We start from the raw sequence: 20,587 nt of genomic DNA on the forward strand, positions 1-20,587 counted from the left end.
AACTTAGCAAACTGTGGCAAACACAGTTAACCAATTATGTTGCGTTGCATGTTGCAAGTCTCTCTCTCTCTCTCTTTCTGTTAACTGCATATGCACAACTGTATGCAAAACTTTTTTCCTGCGCTCTTCGAAAGCTAAACTGCAACGCTTAATACGTATTCTATACGCCATGTTGCACATGTTGCACATTTTGCGAATGTTGCCAAGTTCAAATAGCTGTGAAAATGCACACGCCAGCCCGAAATGCATCCCCTCTAAAAAAAAGGGGGGTGATACTCCAACAAGAACAACTATTTGATAAGCGCGCAGCGGCAGAATTATTGAAGTGCCACAGCACGTGTTGCAAGTGCACCAATTTTTTGCACAACTAACTTTTTTTGTTGTATTTTAGATTTTATTTCATTTCAGTTTGTGCACTAAAATTTTGTTGCAACTAAAAAAAACAAGCTAGCTAAACTTTTTAGACACACGGCCTTGGCATTATTTTGCAGCTAACAACAAAAGCGAACTAGATATAACTATATCAAAGATAAAAGCGTATAAAATTTGCATCATGATGTGAAAGTTCAAACAAAAGTTTTTACGGTTGACCAAAAATAACTTCAGGCTGCTAACAGAGTTATATATAAATAAAAATAAGGAGCAAAAACAGCATAAACTATTTGGAATTAATAAAATTTAAGCTTAAAACTCTATTATTTATGTAACGCCAGCAACAGAATTAAACATTTATTTAATTAAGAGCTTATTAAAATGTTGTCTATTATACAGACAAGAAAACTACGTTGCAATTACGATAATCCAAATAATCCGCTTTAGCGCAAAAGTTCATAATTTTTTCAACATTTAAATCTGTCCCAAGTTACAGGACTAGCCCCAACTAATCTGCGTTGCATGCTGCATAACATCGCCGAATAAAATATCGCCTAACACAGGAGAGTTTGTTTACAACTTCAAAGCTGTAGATTTAGATAACTAACGGTTATTGGGACAGACACAAAGCGCATGCGCTGAGAGTAACACAAGAGTAAAGAGCAAAGAGCGAGCTTGAGCTTTTGGAGTTTGAACTAATGCAAAAGTCATATTTAAATCACAGCAGCGGCATTTAGTAATATTTTGAAGTTGCTTTTGGCACCCCCTAACCAACCCCCCACCCCACACTACTCTACGCAATCATGTAGCAATCATTGTTGTTATTTGTAGCTACGCGTAGATTTACATACAGAATTTGATTGAATTGTTATTATTGTTGCACATTTACTTTTGTTGTGTATTTTTCATTATTTTTTTATTGCATTTTTGTGGCCATTTTGGCCAAATGCATATTTAGGCCAAAACAGTGGCGAATTTTCTATGTATGTGTGTGCTCGTTTTGTTTTTGTGTGCTCGCTATGTGAATTCCATTGACTTGAATAAATAACAAGATCTACGTGAGTTGATTTTCTAGTCTAGAAATTGTTTGTCTTCTTCTTCTGCACGTGGCTGCCTAAATAAAGACATGAGTGTGTGTGTGTGTATGTGTGTGTGTTGTGGTCTATTCAGTAGGCCAGTAAGTGGCTAGTTCAGTGGTTTTCTTGCATAGTCCCATGGCTTTAGGCCAGCCACATCTGTAGTCTGATTTTAGGCTACGGCCCTGACCTGCTATAAAGTGCATGCAAATATTTGTATCTATATGTGTGTGTGTGTGTATGTGTGTCAGCCATCAAACATCAAAATTTAAATCTCAATTGAATTGCTTTCAAATCTATTTTGCATTGCAGGCAGGCACAGTCAGCTTGGCCTTCGCATACTTCGCATAGTCACATGTCAGTTGTCATTGTTGCAAGTCGTCAAACATTTGCCGGCAGCAGCGTGCCTCATTATCATTAAATGGCAACAGGCAGCTGGCAACAGGCGACGCTCTCCTTGGACCACTTGAGCCATGCTGTTGTTACTGCTGCTGCTGCTGCTGCTGCTGCTGCTTATTCTTCTGCTGCTTCATTGTCGTACACTAGTTGTTGTTGTTGTTGCTTTTTAGCAGCTCGTTGACTTGCACTGAGCTGTGCACAACTGTATTTACTAAGCTTGCGTTAGTATGTGTGTGAGTGTGTGTGTATGTTGCTGTGTGCTGCTGTTTCTAGTGTGAAACTTACGAGTGGCAAGTGGCAATTGCTGCAGACAAGTGTCAAGCCTGAGCTTTGCAATTGACATAATTAGCTATAGCTAGTGCCAATATACATACTATATGCATATGTGTGTGTGATGTTTATAAGTGTTGCATAGTGAAGTGAATTTTGCAGCTGACAATGTAAATATGTTGGTAATTATCAAGTGTGCATTGTTCTAGAATTTATTTCTATATCAATTATTCAGGCAAGAAATTATAGGGATATTATAGCAGTTTACGGATTATTTTACAGCTAACTGCAACTAAAATAGTTGAGCTGCGTGTAGTATACATTTTAATTTATTATTGATATTTAAAATTCACTATAAACAATATAAATTGGCCATTTGACTTACACTTGTTTAAGCTATTTAATAATTTTGATTTGTACCTAAGCTCTGTAGCTCTGTGTTATATTCTTGTTTAATTCAAATTGAAAATTGATTGCTTGCAAAACATGCTCAATGAAATACATTTTCTATTTTTAGCTCGCTTGAAATAGTTAAAATACCAATAGTAATTACTGAATTCCTTGTTTTGGTTTTGCTTAAGATAACTTCATTTACAAAAGCAAGTCAACTAAGGCTGAGCCTGGAATTGCAATCTGCGTTGAACCAAGCTAGAGGTCAGCTGGCCACATGCTGCTTGGTAATCGGAAACCACAACAAAGTGCAGCTTTGGCAGCGGCTTGACTCAACTCAACTGAACTCAACTCGTGTTGACTTGCAAGTCGACTCCCACTTGCAGCATTGACAAGCAAACAATCTGCATACATATACATATATGTATGTATTGCACACACACACACACAATCACATACGGGGCAGTGTAATTTGCATATAGATTAAGCTGCGCATAATGCCGTTGAAGACAAACAAACACAGCGACTTTAGTCGTCTACCAATGCGCTCAACCGCTCTGCCCACCGCCCCCTTGCCTTTGTGGGCGTGGTCATGTTGCTGTTTGGCATAGGTTGGCCCCAGCAGTTTGTCGACTCGACATTTGTTGCTTCCGCTGCGCTGTTGTTTTTGTGTGCCGCGCTTTAGTTTTTTGCTTTTGTATTCATTTGACTTTCGCTGCTGCTGCTGCTTTTTATTTTTAATAATGCAGCGAGCAGCGGGCGTAACCGGATCAATGGGCGTGGTCATGTTATGTGCACTTTTGCATATATTTGTTGCATAATTTGCATACAGTTACGTTATGTGTGTCGCAATTTGGCAAATTGCAGCTTGCTTACATTCTTTATAGACTGCCAAGTGTGCTAGAAAATTTCAATGATGAGTTGCAGTTGCTAGAGAAAATTAATTGAGGATTTATTCTTTGTTTATCTTTCTAAAAACAATCTTCATTCTTCGTTAAATTGCTTTGAGAATTAAATAGCGTACACATTAGCGCACATAAGTATGCAATGCAACAACAATGCTCGAGCCAGTCTCTTCTTCTTCTCTTTTCTCTTTCGCCGACTGTGTGTGCGTGTGTGTGGCACACCTGAAAAGTGTGCCCTAAAAAAACGAACTGCTTCCCCTTTTAGCTTGAGCTGTTATTGTGATTGTTGCTGCTGCTGCCGCTATTAAAGCTGTTGTTGTTGCTCGCTGGCTGGCTGGCTGCTGCTGCTGCTACTTGCGCATTCGTGTCTCGGACATGAATTACGTTTACCGACAATTAATTTCAAGTGAAAATGTGCTAAAACTTTTAATTGGGCAGCCAAGTGGCTGGCAGTGTCTGGCAGCATAAGTGACTGCGGGTACGTAGCGGGCATGAGGAGCAGCGCTCTAGCTGTAGCTGTAGCTGAATTCCGAAGCGTTACGGCAAAAACGGCAGCCATAAAAATGTCGACAACATGCCAACAGGAAAATTTCGCAGCCATTTTTGCAGCAGGTGCAAGCAACGAAATGCGGCCAAGGGCTGCATGCTGTCAAACTTAAAGGCAAGCCAAAACTAAGTGATTAGCCAGCGCCTGCATAAGCAACAGACAATGTTGCGCATACGCCGCGTGGCATGCAAAAATTTAATGAAAGCAAAACATGTGCGCAATATTTTTAATTGTTGTTATTGCTGTTGCTGTTGCCTCGATCGCATTGTATGCTTTCTGCTCGACTAAATGCAAATTGGCATTGCCTTTGCCGCCTTTGGCTGCGTTGCTGCGCCTCTTTGTTTGTGCAGCATTTTAAAATGTTTGCTTATCAAATTACGCAACGACTGTGAAATCACAGCTCCCCCAAACAGCAGCATGCCACGCCCACTACAAAGCCATCAAAGTCAAACAAAACAAAAGGTTATGCGAATTATGCAAGCGTGCAAAATGCGAAGCGAACAAAACTTTGCGCACTTCAAATTCGCGCCTCGCCGCATCACGCACCAAATTTTGTAAATTTTCATTTTGCCAGCGCTTTTGTGGCTCCAGATGTTCTAGTTGGCCGCCACTGCTGCTGCTGCAGTTTAATTAAACAGTACTAAATGTGTGTGCATTGTAGAGCAAGCGTAAAGTTAAGTTTAAGTTGCTTTAATATTTGAAACTCAAGCTAAGCTGATCGACAATAAAATAGCTGCCGCCACAATTAAAGATTGACCGACCGCCACAAAAAGATCGATACGTACACGCTTAAATGGTAAACGTAACAAACTAAATTCAATTTGAAAATGCTATTCAGCGAAATTAATAGCAGCACTAATAAATTAAACACAGCGCACGTTTGCCAAGAGCTTAAAGCAAATAATTTTCGGTACGGGTAGCCATAGAAAATATTATTAAATTGAAACTATAGAAATCAGGATTTGGCCAGCGGCCCATTGTGCAATTGCCCCGACATTCAATACATTGGCATTGGTTCCATGTCCTGGCACGGTTGGCATCATAAATTACACGGCTGCCATTAGCTAAAACAAAACGAAATTTTTCAATTAAACTAAAGGCCATTGCTGATAGCGCCAATGTCATTAGCAGGGCAGCAGCAGCAGCAGCAGCCCTGTGCTCCTGTCCTCTCTCCACCTGCTGCAGCTGCAGTTGCAGGTTTGTATAGAACATGCTGGCAGCGCAGGTAGCTCGTTGCTCGTTGATGCTGGTACATAAATTAGTATCGAAGCTGGGACAATTTTATGTGCATTTAATGTGCGACTCTAGCTGCTGAACTTAAATAATGCGCTTTATACTCGAGCGATTTCGTTGTTTATGCTGCCTGGCCAACTAATTGACAATTCAAAATGTTGCGCCGCATAGCGACAATTGGACAGGGGGCAGTCATAAAGTTAATAAGCAATTTGCATAACAAATTTTCTAAAACGCTGACAACATGTCACGCTGTCAGTGGCCAGCGGCGCGCGTGCTTAACTGGCATTGCGTATACGCCGTGACAGGCATGCATTTAATTGTTTTTTGCAGGACATTGCGCGCACTACAATGCCACGCATATTAGCCTCATTTCCCCAAGCACACCCAGCCCAACTCTCAAACCCACGGCAGTTGCATGCCACCAATGCCACCATGCCACATTCTTGCATTTTTCAAATGCGTATGTTTGCAATTTATTCTCGAGTTGTTAATTAGCATGGCAACAACAGTGTGTAAGCTTACATTGAGCTTTATATTGTATTTATACACACACTGCTCTCAAAGCAGACAGTGCGTTCTAATTAACGCTAAGTGCGTTTAGCTATCAATCTAGTGTGGCAATGGGAAGCGTGCTAACTCTTGAATTGTAAGCTGCTTTAATTAAATACCTTGTAAAATCCACTGCTTTACTTTAGTTCAGCAAAGCTGCCTTAAGTTCAATGTTTTAAAATAAAAATTTACACTTTTAAATTTAGTTACACATGCAGTCGACTCTAATTATTTGCAGTGTATTTAATATAGCAGGCCAATGGTTATGGTTGCATTTAGCGGATTTTCCAGTGCAATTAGCCAGTGTCAATTGTTCGCATGCCAGCCTGTGTGCGTTTGTGTGTGCGAAACATTAGTGGCTTGTTATGTTTTTTTTTATGTAGCCTATGCTATGCACACACAGCACAGCGCTAGGGAGAGAGAGAGAGAGAGCGAAAGGACACTCTAAACTGCCATTTGCAGCTGTTTCTATTTCCGTTGGCTGGCCACAAAAGCAGCAGGCTTCACTAACGCCGCCGCGTCCCTTGTGTTCACGCTCCCCTTGGGCACTACATCATTTGTAATTTGATGCCATGTGCACACACACACACACACATACATGCAGACGCACGCACATACGAAGCTGGCAGCTGCCGTTTGCCAGCAAGGAAATGTGCCTCAAAGTATGCAACAGAATTGTGGCCAGGCCCATTATAATTGCATACACAAATAGACAGGCACACACACATACACACGCAGATAGTCAGTCAAATGTATGCAATTGCAATTGCTATGCCATATGCATAATGCTTTATTATAATTAAATCATAATCAATTTGGCAAATATTTGACTTTACTGAGCCCGAGCAATGGCAACTAATCAAGCGTTAACCTGCAAGCAGCTCCAGCATAAATATGCACAAAAATCATATAACAATATACACATATAACATGTATAAAATCAATAGCGAAGAATGTGGGCCCGCACGCTTGTTGCAAAGTGCTGCTGCTGCATGTTGCATGAAAAACGCCAATAAATAAAATTCATTGCTCCCGAAAAGCAATTTACTTGAGAAATGAGTTTTTAGCGAAGACGTCGCCAGCAGCGGCAGCAGCAGCAGCAGCAACAACAACAATAACTGTTAGCACACCAATATCAATTCCCCAGCCATTTCACAGCGTGTAATTTCTCAATTTTTCGAGTAGCAACAATGCACTCCACTGTCTGGAGCAGTCTGCCACGGCCGCTGTCGCTGCTTGCTTCACTAGCTTCGTTGTTTCTTGTTGCTTGAAACCTACTTAATTTTGCAGCAGCAGCGAGTAAGAGGATATGGCAGGCACTACAATATGCTGCCGCTCGACTTAACTTGCGCTATTTATAAAATTCAGGCAGGCAGGCGGGCAGGCATTCGCTTGTGCTCATTAAAAACTGCACAAAAATTGTTATGAATAGCAGAGAATTGTTTATTTATTTATGGTGTATCCAGTGTTAGTTTCAGTGGCTTGATCTGCTCATCAATCCAGCTGCGTAGGTAAGGAACATTGGCATAGACCGCTGGCACATCCTCCTCGGCGCACTCAATGCCCCACGAGACAATGCCCGCCAGCTGAAAGCGTTTCGATTGACCAGGCAGCGTGCAAAACAGCGGCGAACCGCCATCGCCTTTGCAAGTGTCCTTGCCCTCAATGCCGCCGGCGCAAATGAAGCTGGGACGCAGACGAAAACGTTTGCCCAAGCGCGTTACGCGCAACTGCGCCTGGCACTCCTGCTTGCTAACCACGGGCAGCTCAATGCGCTTCAGCAGATGCTCGTGCTTATCGCTGTCGGGCAGCTTGCCACCCCAGCCGGTGGCAAAGCACTGACCATCGCGTAATTGAGCCTGCACCTCTGGCGACTCCGTTGGTGGCAGGCACAGCGGTTGTATGTGCGGCTGCATGGTCAGCGGCTCATCCAGCACCAGCAAGGCAATGTCATTGTAATAACGTTCCGGCTCAAACTCTGCATGCCTAATGATCTGCTTAATGCGACGCGTCTGATGCTCATGCGGCTCATCAATGCTATTCAGATCCCATTCGCCCGCACGTGCCAGCAGCGTGTCCACCGTTTGATTCGCTATATTATGCGCGCTGGTCAGCACTAGCTGCGGATGTATTAAGGTGCCGCCGCAGAGATAACGATTGCGTCCCGTCATCAGCACCATCATCCAGGGGAATTCGGCAAACAGCGCAACATCCTTGGGATACTCGTAGTTATCCTGATCGGGTATAAGACCTTTTGCATTGCTATAGCCGCAGCCTTGATATTTAAAGTCTTTCAGCTTTTGCACATACGGACTGTCGCTGTGGTCCACCTGTAAAAGCGAAGCATAAGCATTGCTTTCAATGGCAAGCAAGGCTTACTCACCTGCTGATCCACAGCACAGCAGCGGAAGAGCACACGCTCGCAGGGCGCGCCTATGCGTGGATTCAGTATAAAGCGTCCATCGTCAATGATGACATCGTCTTTGCAAAGCTTGCGCGGCACACACTCCATGTTTACGCCACAGCTGTCATAGCCACTGGGCTCCAGTTTGTTGCTCATGGTGTTGATGCTCACTGGCGTTGGCTTGTTTGCCTTCTTGCTTTGCCGGCTAACGCGACTGTCCACGCTGGCGTTCCAGCTCTCCAGTTGCTCACGATCGCAGCAGACAAGTCCATTGCCGCAGGCTTGCCCCAGACGCGGTCCAATTGCGCCTAGCCCTGAATCATCCGTCTCATTGCAGTGCTGCTCGCTCACACACACCTCAGCCGCACCACACATATTAAACATGGCCTGTTGACCCACCGCCCATTGTCGCTGAGTGAGCAGCATAAGCAGCAGGCAACCCAGCAAAGCATCAAAAGTTCTCATCTATTTATAGGCAAGAAACGAGATTTGGAATTAGTTTGCGATAAGTCTCAAAGCTGGTGGTGCAAGGGGGTTATCAGTACAAAAGCTCACAAGTTGTATTCCCCAGTTGCCTATAAAATATCATTAGGAGAACTTTTCACTAATGATTAATGATTCAATTGCACTGTATTGCTATTACATAAAAAAAATAATTGTTCAACAGTGTCGTATTGTTGTTATTGTTTTCTTATTAATCTTTAATCTATCACACATTTTCTTATAAATTCAATTATAGGCTTATAATATATACTTTATATATTTTTATTAATCTTTAAAGGCGCAGTTTATTTACAATTTTTCATTTAAAGAAGACACACAGTTTGCAATTTATTGCCTTAATTTAACTTGTTTACAACAAACTTGTTATCAGCTGTAACCACATCCGCGTTTAATGTTTAAATGCATTTGCAACTAGCAAGCAATTACCATAGTTTATTAATTTCTTTACGTTTTCGTTTAGTACGAAACTTTAAAACATGTTTGTTAACACTTTATAATATACTATATATTTACTATTTACAGATTTTTGTTTAGCTTAACTTATGCCCGCACACGTAGAATAACAACTGAACAGTTTGCAATATATTGCAAGCATCTTATACATAGCTTTAGACTGATTCTGAGAACGTCAATTCTCCAATAGAAGAGAGAGAGATCAACTCACGTTTTAATTGCGCTGTTGTTGTTTTTAATGCTGAGAGCGCAATAATCGAGCAGACAGCTTATAAAATCGGAAAATATACGAACTGATAGCTCAGTTCAACAAGCAGCTGCTGCCGGTCAATAACAAAAAGTGTGTGTCGTGTTTGTTTGTATGTTTATAAACTAATTACGCATATTGTAACTAGGTAAACATATATACTTGGCATATGCAAATAGGGTCATTGATTAGCTCATATATATATGCAGTGCTATGAATGAATTAAATTGGCAACGAAATAATAACGCCAGCATGACGTATACGTAACAAAGTTCAAATCATTTTAATTGTGGCTAATGGGGGATTTCAAGGGGTTTACCACAACTCGCATGCTAAAGTGTTCTAATGAACTCAATCATTTCAGCTTTTAACACAATATGCCGCCGGTTTTTAAATGTTTATCATTGTTATTATTGCTGCTCATAAACTGTTCCCATGCCTTGCGAGCTTGCACGTCCGATGAGCTGTGCATAAGCGAACAGCGTTGCAATGAAACGGACGATTCGGGCCGTGGTCAGCTAGGTCCACGCATTCTGGATCGCATCTGTGGCGTCGGACTCGTCTGCTGCGATAAGGAGCAATTGGAGAGCTTTGAAGCGAGTCTCAAATCTACGCAAGCAACAGCAGCCACGCTTGGCTTAGACTTCAAGACAGATTATGAAAGCTGCGCTGTTCAGAAGCTGTGCGTGCCTCGACATCTGTGCCGCACCGGCGTTGTCAATATTGATGGACGCTATATAATCAAGCCACGCATTGATCAAATGAGCAACAATGGCTGTGGCATTTTTGAAAGCTGCTGTCCCACAGCCGATCAGGTGAGAATATCTAAACATAACTCTATTGTAAATGTGCAACTAAAACAAAATTGTAGAATTGAAAGTTCGGCAGCAAGTAAATAAAATTTACAATTATTACGTTTACTTTCCAAATTGTATTAGTAATTGTAATTGAAATTCAATACCTATGATATAAATTAATTGCTTAGCCCTGAGAATAATTTCAAGCTTTGTGTAAAATGCCAAACAATGAATGTCAATTGTGTAGTTGTGTGTTGAGATGGAGCCGTAAACAAATGTTTATGGCCCGATCCAATAAAGTTCAATTCAAAAAGCGTAGCTTATTTATATATTTAAGAGTTTCAAAGTTGTATTGAATTTGTTATTTTTAGCAAATTTATACTTGACTTTTATTATGAAGAAAGCAAAACAATAACTATAACTAACGCATGATAATAATTACCTAGGAACTACTTTATTTTAACTTTATTAAAGCTATCAACTACAACCAAGGCAACAATAATCTCTATTTAAACCATACTATATATGCTGTCTCCCCAAAAATTGCCCGCTTGAGTGAAATTTAATAAAATGAAAGTGCTTTTGTCACTGTTTTTAATCTCATGCAAATGTCGTTTCAAATTTTGCAGTTGGACGAGAGCCAAAGTCCTTTGCTGCGGCATTTGCAAGACTTTCAGTACAAGGGCTGCGGTTACAGCAATCCCAAAGGACTCTACTACGATCTGGTCGGGTACGACAATCACGAGGCACGCTACGCCGAATATCCTTGGATGGTGGCTGTGGTGGACATGCAGGACAACTATGTGTGTGGCGGCACATTGATACATCCCCAGCTGGTGCTAACCAGTGCCCACAATGTGGGCAACCACAGCTCGGACAGTTTGCTGGCTCGTGCCGGCGAGTACGACCTAAACAGTCGCCGTGAGCCGCATGCCCCGCAGACGCGCGGCCTGCGCAGCCTCTGGCGTCATCAGCTGTTCAACAAACTCAATTTCCACAACGACATAGCGCTGCTGGTGCTGCAAAAGCCCTTCGAGCTGGGTCCACATATACAGCCACTCTGCCTGCCGCCAGTGGAGACTTCACTGGTGCTGGGCAATCTGCGAGGAGCGCATTGCTTTGCCATAGGCTGGGGCGATGTTGCCGGACGCAACAAGTCCATGGAGCGCATACTCAAGCGCATTGATCTGCCAGTGCTGGAGCATCAGCATTGTCAGCGGCTGCTTAGGCACACTATTCTTGGCCAGCGCTTTCAGCTGCATGGCAGTTTTCTTTGTGCAGGCGGCATCGAGGGCAAGGACACGTGCCAAGGCGATGGTGGCTCGCCGTTATTTTGCAGTTTGCCAGGACAGGCGAATCGTTATCACCTAGCCGGCATTGTGTCCTGGGGCATTGAGTGTGCCGAGAAGGATATACCAGCGGCATACACGAATGTGCCGCATTTGAGAAGCTGGATCGATGATCAAGCAGCCAGAGTGGGCTTCAAGCTGGAGGAACCCTAAGCAGCGTGCACAACTAAAATGAATAACCGGGAATAGGTAATAAAATACAAATTTACAAAAAATAAGTTAAGTTTACATAAAGTTATTATACATAAAATTGCTCAAAACTTAAGCTTCGATTGTATTTGATTTACTTTTAAGCTGTAAACTCATCTCTCAATAAAATAAAAATATATGACTTAAATTGCATTTAGACAGTCAAAGCGTGCAAATTAGCTGCATTTGTAGCTAAATTAAACTATGTTAAATTAATTTAAGTCCAGCTGTTGCTACGTCAAGCTCTGTAGCATTTTAACGCGTATACGCCACGTGGCTGCAGTTCCACTTCCACAATGTACATAAACTCCAGCTGGACTGTAAGTTTCAGTTGCTACACAGCTTGCCACATTGCATGAGCGTAATCATGTTGTGGCTTTCGGACTTTACATGCCACACAGCCGCAATGTTGAGTTAACAACCTGATGTTGTCCCTGCTAAAGCTTGCTCAAATTGAATTCTTAATTATTAATTAGCCTGTTGGTCTAAATATGCCGGCAACATGCCAAACTACGTTTGAGTTTTCAACATACATATATGTATATATTTTTTATCTTTGCTTAGCAAATTTATGTTGCCACAGTCTGATTTATGTGGCCTAAGCTCACAATTTTGATTTGTAGCGCCATAAAATGTGCAGGCTAATATTTGGATACACAGAAAAAGTGATGAAAAAAAAACGAAATGCTATACTGGCACACGGACATGGATATTGAATTGCGACAATTGTAGCTGGAGCAGCAGCTGACAACGCTGGTAGTTGCCTGGGTGCAAGCCAACGGTGCGTATGAGCAATCAGTCAACCAGTCACTGAGTCAGTTAGCTACAATGTATCTGCATTTATGCTTCATGTACTGTAAATGTGCACAAAAAATGCTTTAAAGCATAAAAAGTATTTTGCTATCAAATTTTCAACAGCTCGCTGGACACACTCTTCCCTTTGGAATAATACTAATCCTTGGTAGACTTTTTGCAAGGCAAAGCTTTAATTATGTTTTTGTTCCTGCTAAGCGCAGTTGCTTGCCCATTGAGTCTGTGTACTCAACAATACAAAAAAGAAAATAAAGTTGTTTGATTGTTGCTGTTAGTTTTTATGCGGCCCTTGATTTAATTAACAATGTAAATTGTCTATAGCAGCAACAAATTGCTGCAAGACAGTGTAAATATTTTATTTAATCGCATTCATGCAGAGCGTCGCACTTAAAGCAACTTGGGCTTAAGAGCTCAAAACTTTTACTGATAAATTGTTACACACACACACACACACAGAGAGAGAGACACGCACACTGTGTCATTTATAGCTAGTTACAGTTATAGTTACAACTGTTGGCATTGGCTTTGTTGGGGTTTGGGGCTGGCGCATAACTTTCACCTGCGCCATCATAAATTTTCATTGCATACTTGCAACGAAGCGCAGTCAATTGTCCTTAAATGCTTGACGTCATCGATAACGTTGCCTTTGCCCTTTCAGTTCTTTCTCTTTCTCTCCATTAAGCTCCTTTCCTGCTCGCTACGCGAAAACAATTTGTCAGTTGCCAATAATCCAATAAGCAAAAGTTTCTTTTGTTAAGCTACTTTCATAAAATTGAGAAAGAAATCGCATATTTGAAGGCATTCAAAGTTTTGAATAGCTGACATAACTAGGCGGGTTTATAAACTACATGGCAAATGCAAATTCTTTGTAAGCTTTGGCAGTTGAAATATTTTTAAAATACTTGAATTAATAGTTAAAATAATAAACCTTAAAGCATAAGCATACTCTTAAATATATATCACTTGTTTAACATAAAGGTATATTTATTGCTATAATTAGTCGCTCTGAAAATGCTTAGGAAGGAAAATGGCGTGACTGCTATAAAGGACCAAAGGATATTATTAAGCCTGCATGCTATAAATTTCGAACTGAAAGCTTTTGTAAAGCTTATGGTGCTCGAATTCGCAGCAAGCCATAATTTCGTAATTATTGAGTAAAATAAAATGCAAAAGGGCATTTAATATCCCTATAAAAACTTCCTTTTTGGAATTAAATCCGCTAGCTGCAAAGCTTAAGTAAAGGAATGGATGTTGTTTAATGCTTGAAGATTCTAAAAGTTAATCATTGACACATGCTGGCTATCGTACAAATGTCAAAGCTGCTTTGCTTATTGTTCATAAAATAAAAAAAATAAATATTTACAAATAAATTATTTACACACAAGAAAGACCATTGAGTGAATTTAAATATGGAAGCTGAGCAAAATGTAACGAAAAATGACATGGATGAGGAGTTTAATGAATTTTCGAAGAAAATCAATTGTTTCGTCGTCGTCAAACTGCCCTATCACGAGCGTTGCGATTTTTTCCATAATAGCACATGCCTTGCGAAGGAATCAAATATCTGGCCCTATATGCACTTTATTGCCTGCCATTTCCAGTGCCGCAATCAATTCGAAGAGCTCGTCATAATGGCTCTGCTCGCGCTGGTCATGTTTGGACTTTTGGTGTGCGTGAATCATGTAGTGGATAAGTAGTGGGTTAATTGTGTTGCCAGCTGTTGGTTGAAATGCTCACTTTTATTTATCGCAACAGCTACACTCCGGGCTTGCAGCGCTGCGCGAAGCTGATGCATCTAAGCGAACATTTGGCTGGAGTAACCATTTTATCCATAGGCAATGCTTTGCCAGAAATGCTGAGCGGTCTCGTGGAAGACTCCACTGAGCAGCCCGTCTTGGCCAACTATTATTCCCGAGCGCTTTTCATAAGCCTATGCTCGAGCGGAATTATAAGCCTTATTAGCCCATTCCGCATGAATATTCAGGGCACAACTAGAGATACTCTCTTCTTTATGTTTGGCGTATTAAGTGTTGATTATTTGCTACAGACAGATGGAGATTTGGAGGTTGTTGAATGCTACTGTAAGCTTGTTTTGTAGCAGTTAAGAAATACTGTAACTTTAATTAGGTTTGATTTTTATATACTTTTCATATATGCTTGTCAATGTGGTCGACTGGGTACTAATGCGGCGTTATATGAAATGTAAGTTCAGCCACCGCAAAGCTCAACTCCTTATTTCCTTTTTTTTGTTTTTAGCCATTTGGAACAAGCTGGAGTTGCTATCGGACAAGGGTGCAACCCGTGAAAGTGAGAAGCTGCGTAAAATATATGAAAATCTTGCGCTTGATGCAGAAATGGGGTCGAGCAATCGCAATAGGCAGCTTGGACGACATCAGTCTTCACTGCTCACCCACCGACAACATGTCCCCTCGATTGTACGTCGCCAGGTCTGCTGTGATATGAGACATGGTGGGAATCGAAACCTCTTTAAGGATTTTTTTGCATCCCTCACGCCCATCAAAGGCGCTGAATGGCGTGATGCTCAAATGGTAACACGCTTCTATTATATAGCCAGAGCACCCGTTGTGGTGCTTACCGCTTTATTCATACCGCTGGTAGACTATGATATAGACAGGCGAGGATGGAGTAAGCTGCTCAACTGTTTGCAGATCATTATTACGCCAGCAGTCACTGTGATTATTCTCAAATGTAGGTTTTAGTTTTGCTTTCGGCAAACCTTTTAACTAATTTATTCCATACACAGCCATGCTGTATAATCCGGACTATACCGAGTTCTGGTACTTTAATGTAATGACTGACTACATCTACGGCGTGTATACAATGGTGTTTACCACGCCTTTGGCTTTACTAGTCTTCATCAACTCACGCACCGATACGGCGCCGTGCTTTCATTATCTCTTTTCTATAATGAATCTAACGGCCTCCGTAATAACCATATTTGTCTGTTCTGAGGAGATTAATCACATACTGCATGTCATTGGCGCCACAATGAAGGTTCCGCTTGACTATATGCAAGTTACAATTTCAGCCATTGCCTCTGGCTTGGGTGATGTGGTGGCTAACTCAGCACAAGCCAACGCTGGGTATGAACGCATGGCTTATGCTGCTTGCATCGGCGGGCCCTTTATAACGGTTGTCCTCGGCACTTCCTGCATTTGCATAAACTCTTCAGTCAGAGGCATACATTTGAACCGAAATGCTTTAATTGGCGAGTATGGCCTCAGTTCGTTCTTTTTCTTGTGTATGGGACTATTTACAACCCTGCTGTGGTCGTCTACATTGAATTGGCACACACGCCGCTCCATTGGCGTATTCTCCTTACTCGTCTATGCGCTTTTCTTGATCACTACTTTTCTCATCAAACGTGGCATTATGCATTCGTTTACCCCAGATAGTAAAGTGACAGATACCTACATGGACTAAGTAGTCGGAGTCGATGAAGTTAGTAGAAGAATAAGCATACTAAACTGTAATCATCAATTTGATAATAAACAATCTATCACACACAGCTTGTATTAACTGAGGGCATAATGGATACCCCGCATAAATATTTCTTAAAAATAACTACGAGCAAAATAAGTGAGCAGCATACATTTTTGTTGCCTTAACCTGAATTTCTATCGCTGATTCAGAGAGGTTTTCAATGCTATATGCAATCTGAAATAAAGTCTCTTTTTCCTAGCAAAACAAAACATAAAAGTTTTAGATCCATAAAACTTATGATTCAATTTATTATAACAATTAGTTGTGGGTCAAAAGCATGCCTTTGGCAACCTCCTGAGCCTTTTCCTTGCTCACCAATAGTTCAGATAATTTCAGTGCAAATTCAAAGGCTGTGCCTATAATGGAAATGTGATTAGAAGCAAAAAATTGAATAGTCATAGTTATTTGGTTATACCTGGACCACGGCTAGTAATGAGATTGCCATCCTGTACAACATTTTTATCCTCCACATAGCTGAAAAGCAATTTAAAATCAATGCATGCACAAATGTAAATAGGCATGTAATCTTACGTGTAATTATCTACCAGTTGCGCTTTCATGGCCGGATATGATGTTAAAGTTTTTCCAGTAGCAATGCCGTGCTTGGCAAGCACAGTGGGCGCAGCACAAATGGCTGCAATAATACCACCAGATGTCTCCTGTTGAGTACAGAATCAGTATGATAATTATGATATAATAAAGTAAACTGAGTTATGTACCTGAGCACGCAACAGTTCGCCAACTGCCTTGGATTCGCACATTGCATTTGAGCCGCCTAATCCGCCGGGTAGCACTACTACATCATATTTTTCCTCCACAGCTTGGTCCAGTGATTTGTCCGGCACAATTACGACGTTGCGTGAGCACTTCACTGGTTCGTTACCATTCAATCCGGCAACAGTGACGTTAATCTGCAAGGTACATAAGTAAATATATAAAAAGCTATTTACGATTATAAATATAGAATATAAATATTTACTCCCGCTCGTCTTAGGACATCGGCTGCAATTGTAAACTCCATCTCCTCTGCACCTTCAGCCAGAATAATTACAGCACTTTTGGACATTTTGCAATTGTTTCGCAATATTCCTTTCGTAGCAAAGCCGCTTGTTTGTTTCAGAAATAAAAACAATTTTGACATTACCTTAGCAGTGCTGCCAACTTTTTGTCAGAAAAAAAAGCTGTTCCTGGATGGAAGCAAAAGCAAAAAAAGCTAAAAATAATAGCGTTCGTATGAGTTCGACTCAAATGCTCGTTTCAATTGTATGAGTTGTAACCAAAGAGAGCGCGAGTAAAGAGAAAGCGAGAGCGCCAGCGATCGCTCTAAGCAATTACATCTTATTTTAGTCAGACATTTATTAAGTTTTGCTATATTTTGCATATTCGCAACATTCGATTAATGCTGTCGACAAATGATACGTTTTCATTCATAACAAAGCGCCATAGTTTTTTTTTTTTAAAACAATAATAAAACCACCATGAGTTTAGTTAAATATATTTTTATTGAACAAAAGATAGGTGTATATGTATTTTAATTTCTTATTTTCAACACAAACGAATTTAATTACGATAATTATTATCATCTCTTTTTGTTGTAATTTTTGTTTTTTGATTCCAATGTTAGTTTCTTTTAAGTATGAAAACTAAACAAAACGCAAATCAATTGCAAACTAATGTGTAATGTATTTTTATATAAAAATGTGACTTAATTAAATAAGTTGTTTTACATGTATTTAAAATTTTTGAAGCGCTTAAAAAGTAATTATTTGACAACTTATGTTTTGTTTAAGAGCTCTCACTTACAATTGAATTAAATTAATTGTTTCAGATGATACTCGTACATACATACACATAAGTATTAAGTTTTGTGGAAAAGTGTATTTACGTCGTATTTAAGTCACATTTAGAACTTGTTTGATTTGTGTTGTTGTTATTGTTGTATTTTATGTTTCTTTTACTAATAACATTTAAAAAGATCACCAAAGTTACAGATTTCCCATATTTATTTACGTTGCTTACGTTGCTCATCTACAAACTTGAATGCATGACTTTTTTTCATTTCTTTTGTATTTTTCTTAAATAATAATTAATTAATTTATTGATTAATTACCCGGCATTTTGGTTTTGGAGTTTAAAGTAAGGTGTTTCAAAGTTGGAAATTATAAATATTATTTGTTTTTTTTTTTGTTTTTATATTATATATAAAGTTATACACATACATATATAAATAAAATAAGCTTCTGTTTATTATTTTTTGATACCATTCACGATTTTTGCTAATCAAAATTCAGCTAAGTTTTAAATATTTTTTAGTTGGAACACTACGACAACAGTGGGCCTGGGTGTCATGGTCGTGGTTTGCATTATGTGGTTGGGACTAATTGGAAGAGTAGAGTACACAAATACGCACATACATAAGTAAGTAAGTATATATATACTTTATATATATAACGTATATAATTGCTTGGAGTTAGTCCATTGTAATTTACGACATTTCCTATTAATTGTGGCATAATTTTATTTCCCTTGGGAAGAGTTGTGCAATGTTTGTTTTCGTTTTTGTTTGTTTAATTTGAATTCTTGTATATAATTGTAGACATTTATACGCATTGCTTATAAGTTAATAATTATGAATTAACGGCACATTTATAATTTAATTTATGCATTATGTGTATTTTAAGTTTATATGGATTTTCGTTTTAGTTTAAAGCTCAATTCAATTTTGACATACAATGTTGTATAGTATATATGTAAATATAGAAGTAAAGAAGCACTTATTATAAACTATAGTTGGCTTCTCTCAACTCGGTAGTGTTTACACTAGAAAATATATATATATGTATAGACATTATTGGCGGTCGAGTTTTGAGCAGAGCTAAAAGTACATATATGTATATAATCAATCAGTTGGTATGTGTGATATTGAGTTGTAATTATCAACTGTGACTAATGCGTGAGGGAGAGAGTATCAATGCAAGTCCCACTACTCTACAATATATATCTATGTATATATACATATGTATATATGTGTAGTAAATGAGATACATGTGGGTATTGCGATTTTTTAGAGTTTTTCATTTTATCAGCTGCACGACATTGAAGAAACCATTAAATTGTTTGTTGTGTATAAATGTCTGTTTCGTCTTTATTGCGTGTTTAACAGCTTTAGTTAGATGTAGGTTAGAAATAGTTTATAGATGGTCTACGGTAGTGTTATATCATTTTTTTTTATTTGTTTCGCCCCACACCTACTATATGTTTAATCACAAGTTACAACTTTAGTTTAGGATTGGCTTGGCATTTATGTAATTTGTGTGTATTTCCTTTTCTTTGCTGTTTTTGTTTTGGGGAGTAGTTAAAGCTTTATACTATGACAATTACTAAAGTTATTACTATGTATCTGATACTTTGCATGACATTGTTGCTGCATTACTGCATAATTATCAATTAATAAAGGTATTACTATGTATCTGTTACTTTGTTACTGCATTAACTGCATAATGATTCATTGTCGGCACATTGTTTTTGTCTACAAACTTTGATGCGCTTAAAAGTATGCGTACAATGCAAATCACATACAATATCATAATAATATTCGTATGCAAAATGCATTAGAACTCGTCGCTGTCCATTACATTCATATATTTGTATTCTTCATTTGCATTGTTTTCGTTTGCTTAACTTAATATAATTGTTTGTTATTGTTAAACTTTCTTTGTTGCATTAAGAAATAAATGTACAATTTTTTAAATCCCTTGTGTGTGTGTGTGTGTTTTAAAACATTACTACAAAATAATTTGCGGTACGCGCATGCTAAAAAAATTATTAAAAACAAGTTACAAATACGAGCCACAGAATTTTCACCTTCACTTTAACCGATTAACAACTAATTTATAATTGTAAAATACAAAATATGTGTATGCATATGTATGGGATACATATACATATATACATAGTTGTATATACATATGTATGTAGGTCATAAGAATTTTCATTTAAATTGTATTTATATTTTAATGTATTTTAAACGACACGCTTCATTGGCAATTTAAAATTATAAACAAATTAAACACATTTGAGTGTGTGTGTGTGTGTGAGTGTTTATGTTTGTATATGTTTGTTTGTTTGTCTGTGTGTGATGGCCATTCAAAGAATATTACACATACATAATAGTTATATATAAATAAATGGATCGTCGTCATAGTACTGCGATCTACATTGTTAATAAATCAGCATAATTGTTAACTTGAACTGTGTCTTTAAATATAGTACATAGTGTATATATTCTTTAATATTAATTGCATTTAAATATTGTTTGGAGTTTGGCAAAAAAATATTAAATAAAATTAACTTAAACTAATTATATAAAACGATTGCATAATTGACAACAAAAGGATTAGAATGCTAAAGCTGCATGTTTAAATTAAAAAAAATTGAATTGTTGTTAAATTTGTATACAATTAAATTACCCGTACACCACGTATAATATTAATATATTTGTTTTTGCAATACTTGTAAAACTAATTGAAAAATTAAGCAACTTAATCGTGAGTTTTAAAATAGGTACATTGATCAGAGGGTTG

General features: G+C 38.9%; 4 protein-coding genes across 10 annotated transcripts; 2 read left to right on the forward strand and 2 right to left on the reverse strand.

Moving 5' to 3' along the window:
* Positions 1–7,169: 7,169 nt before the first annotated feature.
* Positions 7,170–9,194, reverse strand: LOC108595253 (phenoloxidase-activating factor 2). Of its 4 annotated transcripts, none has more exons than XM_017980460.2 (3): positions 9,173–9,194; positions 8,128–8,613; positions 7,170–8,074 (listed from the first exon to the last, which is right to left on the reverse strand). In XM_017980460.2, exons 2-3 carry the CDS (start codon positions 8,611–8,613, stop codon positions 7,196–7,198), a joined length of 1,365 nt encoding a protein of 454 aa, XP_017835949.1. In that variant the 5' UTR covers positions 9,173–9,194; the 3' UTR covers positions 7,170–7,195. The 4 variants fall into 4 exon arrangements, with proteins under 4 accessions (XP_017835949.1, XP_017835948.1, XP_017835947.1 ...); XM_017980459.2 differs by having other exon boundaries at positions 9,166–9,191; XM_017980458.1 differs by lacking the exon at positions 9,173–9,194 and adding an exon at positions 9,079–9,165.
* Positions 9,195–9,418: 224 nt separating this feature from the next.
* LOC108595410 (phenoloxidase-activating factor 2) lies at positions 9,419–11,740 on the forward strand. Of its 3 annotated transcripts, none has more exons than XM_017980636.2 (3): positions 9,419–9,500; positions 9,717–10,167; positions 10,779–11,739. In XM_017980636.2, the coding sequence occupies exons 2-3, from the start codon at positions 9,730–9,732 to the stop codon at positions 11,649–11,651; spliced, it is 1,311 nt and encodes a 436-aa protein (XP_017836125.1). In that variant the 5' UTR covers positions 9,419–9,500; positions 9,717–9,729; the 3' UTR covers positions 11,652–11,739. The 3 variants fall into 3 exon arrangements, with proteins under 3 accessions (XP_017836125.1, XP_017836127.1, XP_017836126.1); XM_017980638.2 differs by having other exon boundaries at positions 9,430–9,445; positions 10,779–11,740; XM_017980637.2 differs by having other exon boundaries at positions 9,440–9,464; positions 10,779–11,740.
* Positions 11,741–13,882: 2,142 nt separating this feature from the next.
* Positions 13,883–16,016, forward strand: LOC108595612 (putative sodium/calcium exchanger 7). Of its 2 annotated transcripts, XM_017980876.1 has the most exons (5): positions 13,883–14,196; positions 14,256–14,581; positions 14,628–14,702; positions 14,757–15,209; positions 15,265–16,016. In XM_017980876.1, exons 1-5 carry the CDS (start codon positions 13,910–13,912, stop codon positions 15,942–15,944), a joined length of 1,821 nt encoding a protein of 606 aa, XP_017836365.1. In that variant the 5' UTR covers positions 13,883–13,909; the 3' UTR covers positions 15,945–16,016. The 2 variants fall into 2 exon arrangements, with proteins under 2 accessions (XP_017836365.1, XP_017836366.1); XM_017980877.1 differs by lacking the exon at positions 14,628–14,702.
* A 205-nt stretch (positions 16,017–16,221) lies between these two features.
* LOC108595733 (protein dj-1beta) lies at positions 16,222–17,152 on the reverse strand. The gene is made up of 5 exons (XM_017981016.2): positions 16,984–17,152; positions 16,724–16,915; positions 16,536–16,663; positions 16,420–16,478; positions 16,222–16,360 (listed from the first exon to the last, which is right to left on the reverse strand). Exons 1-5 carry the CDS (start codon positions 17,143–17,145, stop codon positions 16,263–16,265), a joined length of 639 nt encoding a protein of 212 aa, XP_017836505.1. The 5' UTR covers positions 17,146–17,152; the 3' UTR covers positions 16,222–16,262.
* Positions 17,153–20,587: the final 3,435 nt, after the last annotated feature.

Source organism: Drosophila busckii, chromosome 2R, assembly GCF_011750605.1.
Source record: "Drosophila busckii strain San Diego stock center, stock number 13000-0081.31 chromosome 2R, ASM1175060v1, whole genome shotgun sequence".
NCBI lineage: Eukaryota > Metazoa > Arthropoda > Insecta > Diptera > Drosophilidae > Drosophila > Drosophila busckii.

Bases quoted from the DNA above. Each gene is read 5' to 3' on its own strand.
- LOC108595253 (XM_017980458.1), bottom strand. The intron at 8,075-8,127 runs GTGAGTAAGCCT...TCGCTTTTACAG, and splicing joins GCTGTGCTGTGGATCAGCAG to GTGGACCACAGCGACAGTCC.
- LOC108595410 (XM_017980636.2), top strand. From the start codon at position 9,730: ATGCCGCCGGTTTTTAAATGTTTATCATTGTTATTATTGCTGCTCATA. The intron at 10,168-10,778 runs GTGAGAATATCT...CAAATTTTGCAG, and splicing joins GCTGTCCCACAGCCGATCAG to TTGGACGAGAGCCAAAGTCC.
- LOC108595612 (XM_017980876.1), top strand. From the start codon at position 13,910: ATGGAAGCTGAGCAAAATGTAACGAAAAATGACATGGATGAGGAGTTT. The intron at 14,197-14,255 runs GTGGGTTAATTG...TTATCGCAACAG, and splicing joins AATCATGTAGTGGATAAGTA to CTACACTCCGGGCTTGCAGC. The intron at 15,210-15,264 runs GTAGGTTTTAGT...TTCCATACACAG, and splicing joins CACTGTGATTATTCTCAAAT to CCATGCTGTATAATCCGGAC.
- LOC108595733 (XM_017981016.2), bottom strand. From the start codon at position 17,145: ATGTCAAAATTGTTTTTATTTCTGAAACAAACAAGCGGCTTTGCTACG. The intron at 16,664-16,723 runs GTACATAACTCA...TGTACTCAACAG, and splicing joins GCGAACTGTTGCGTGCTCAG to GAGACATCTGGTGGTATTAT. The intron at 16,361-16,419 runs GTATAACCAAAT...TTTCCATTATAG, and splicing joins CATTACTAGCCGTGGTCCAG to GCACAGCCTTTGAATTTGCA.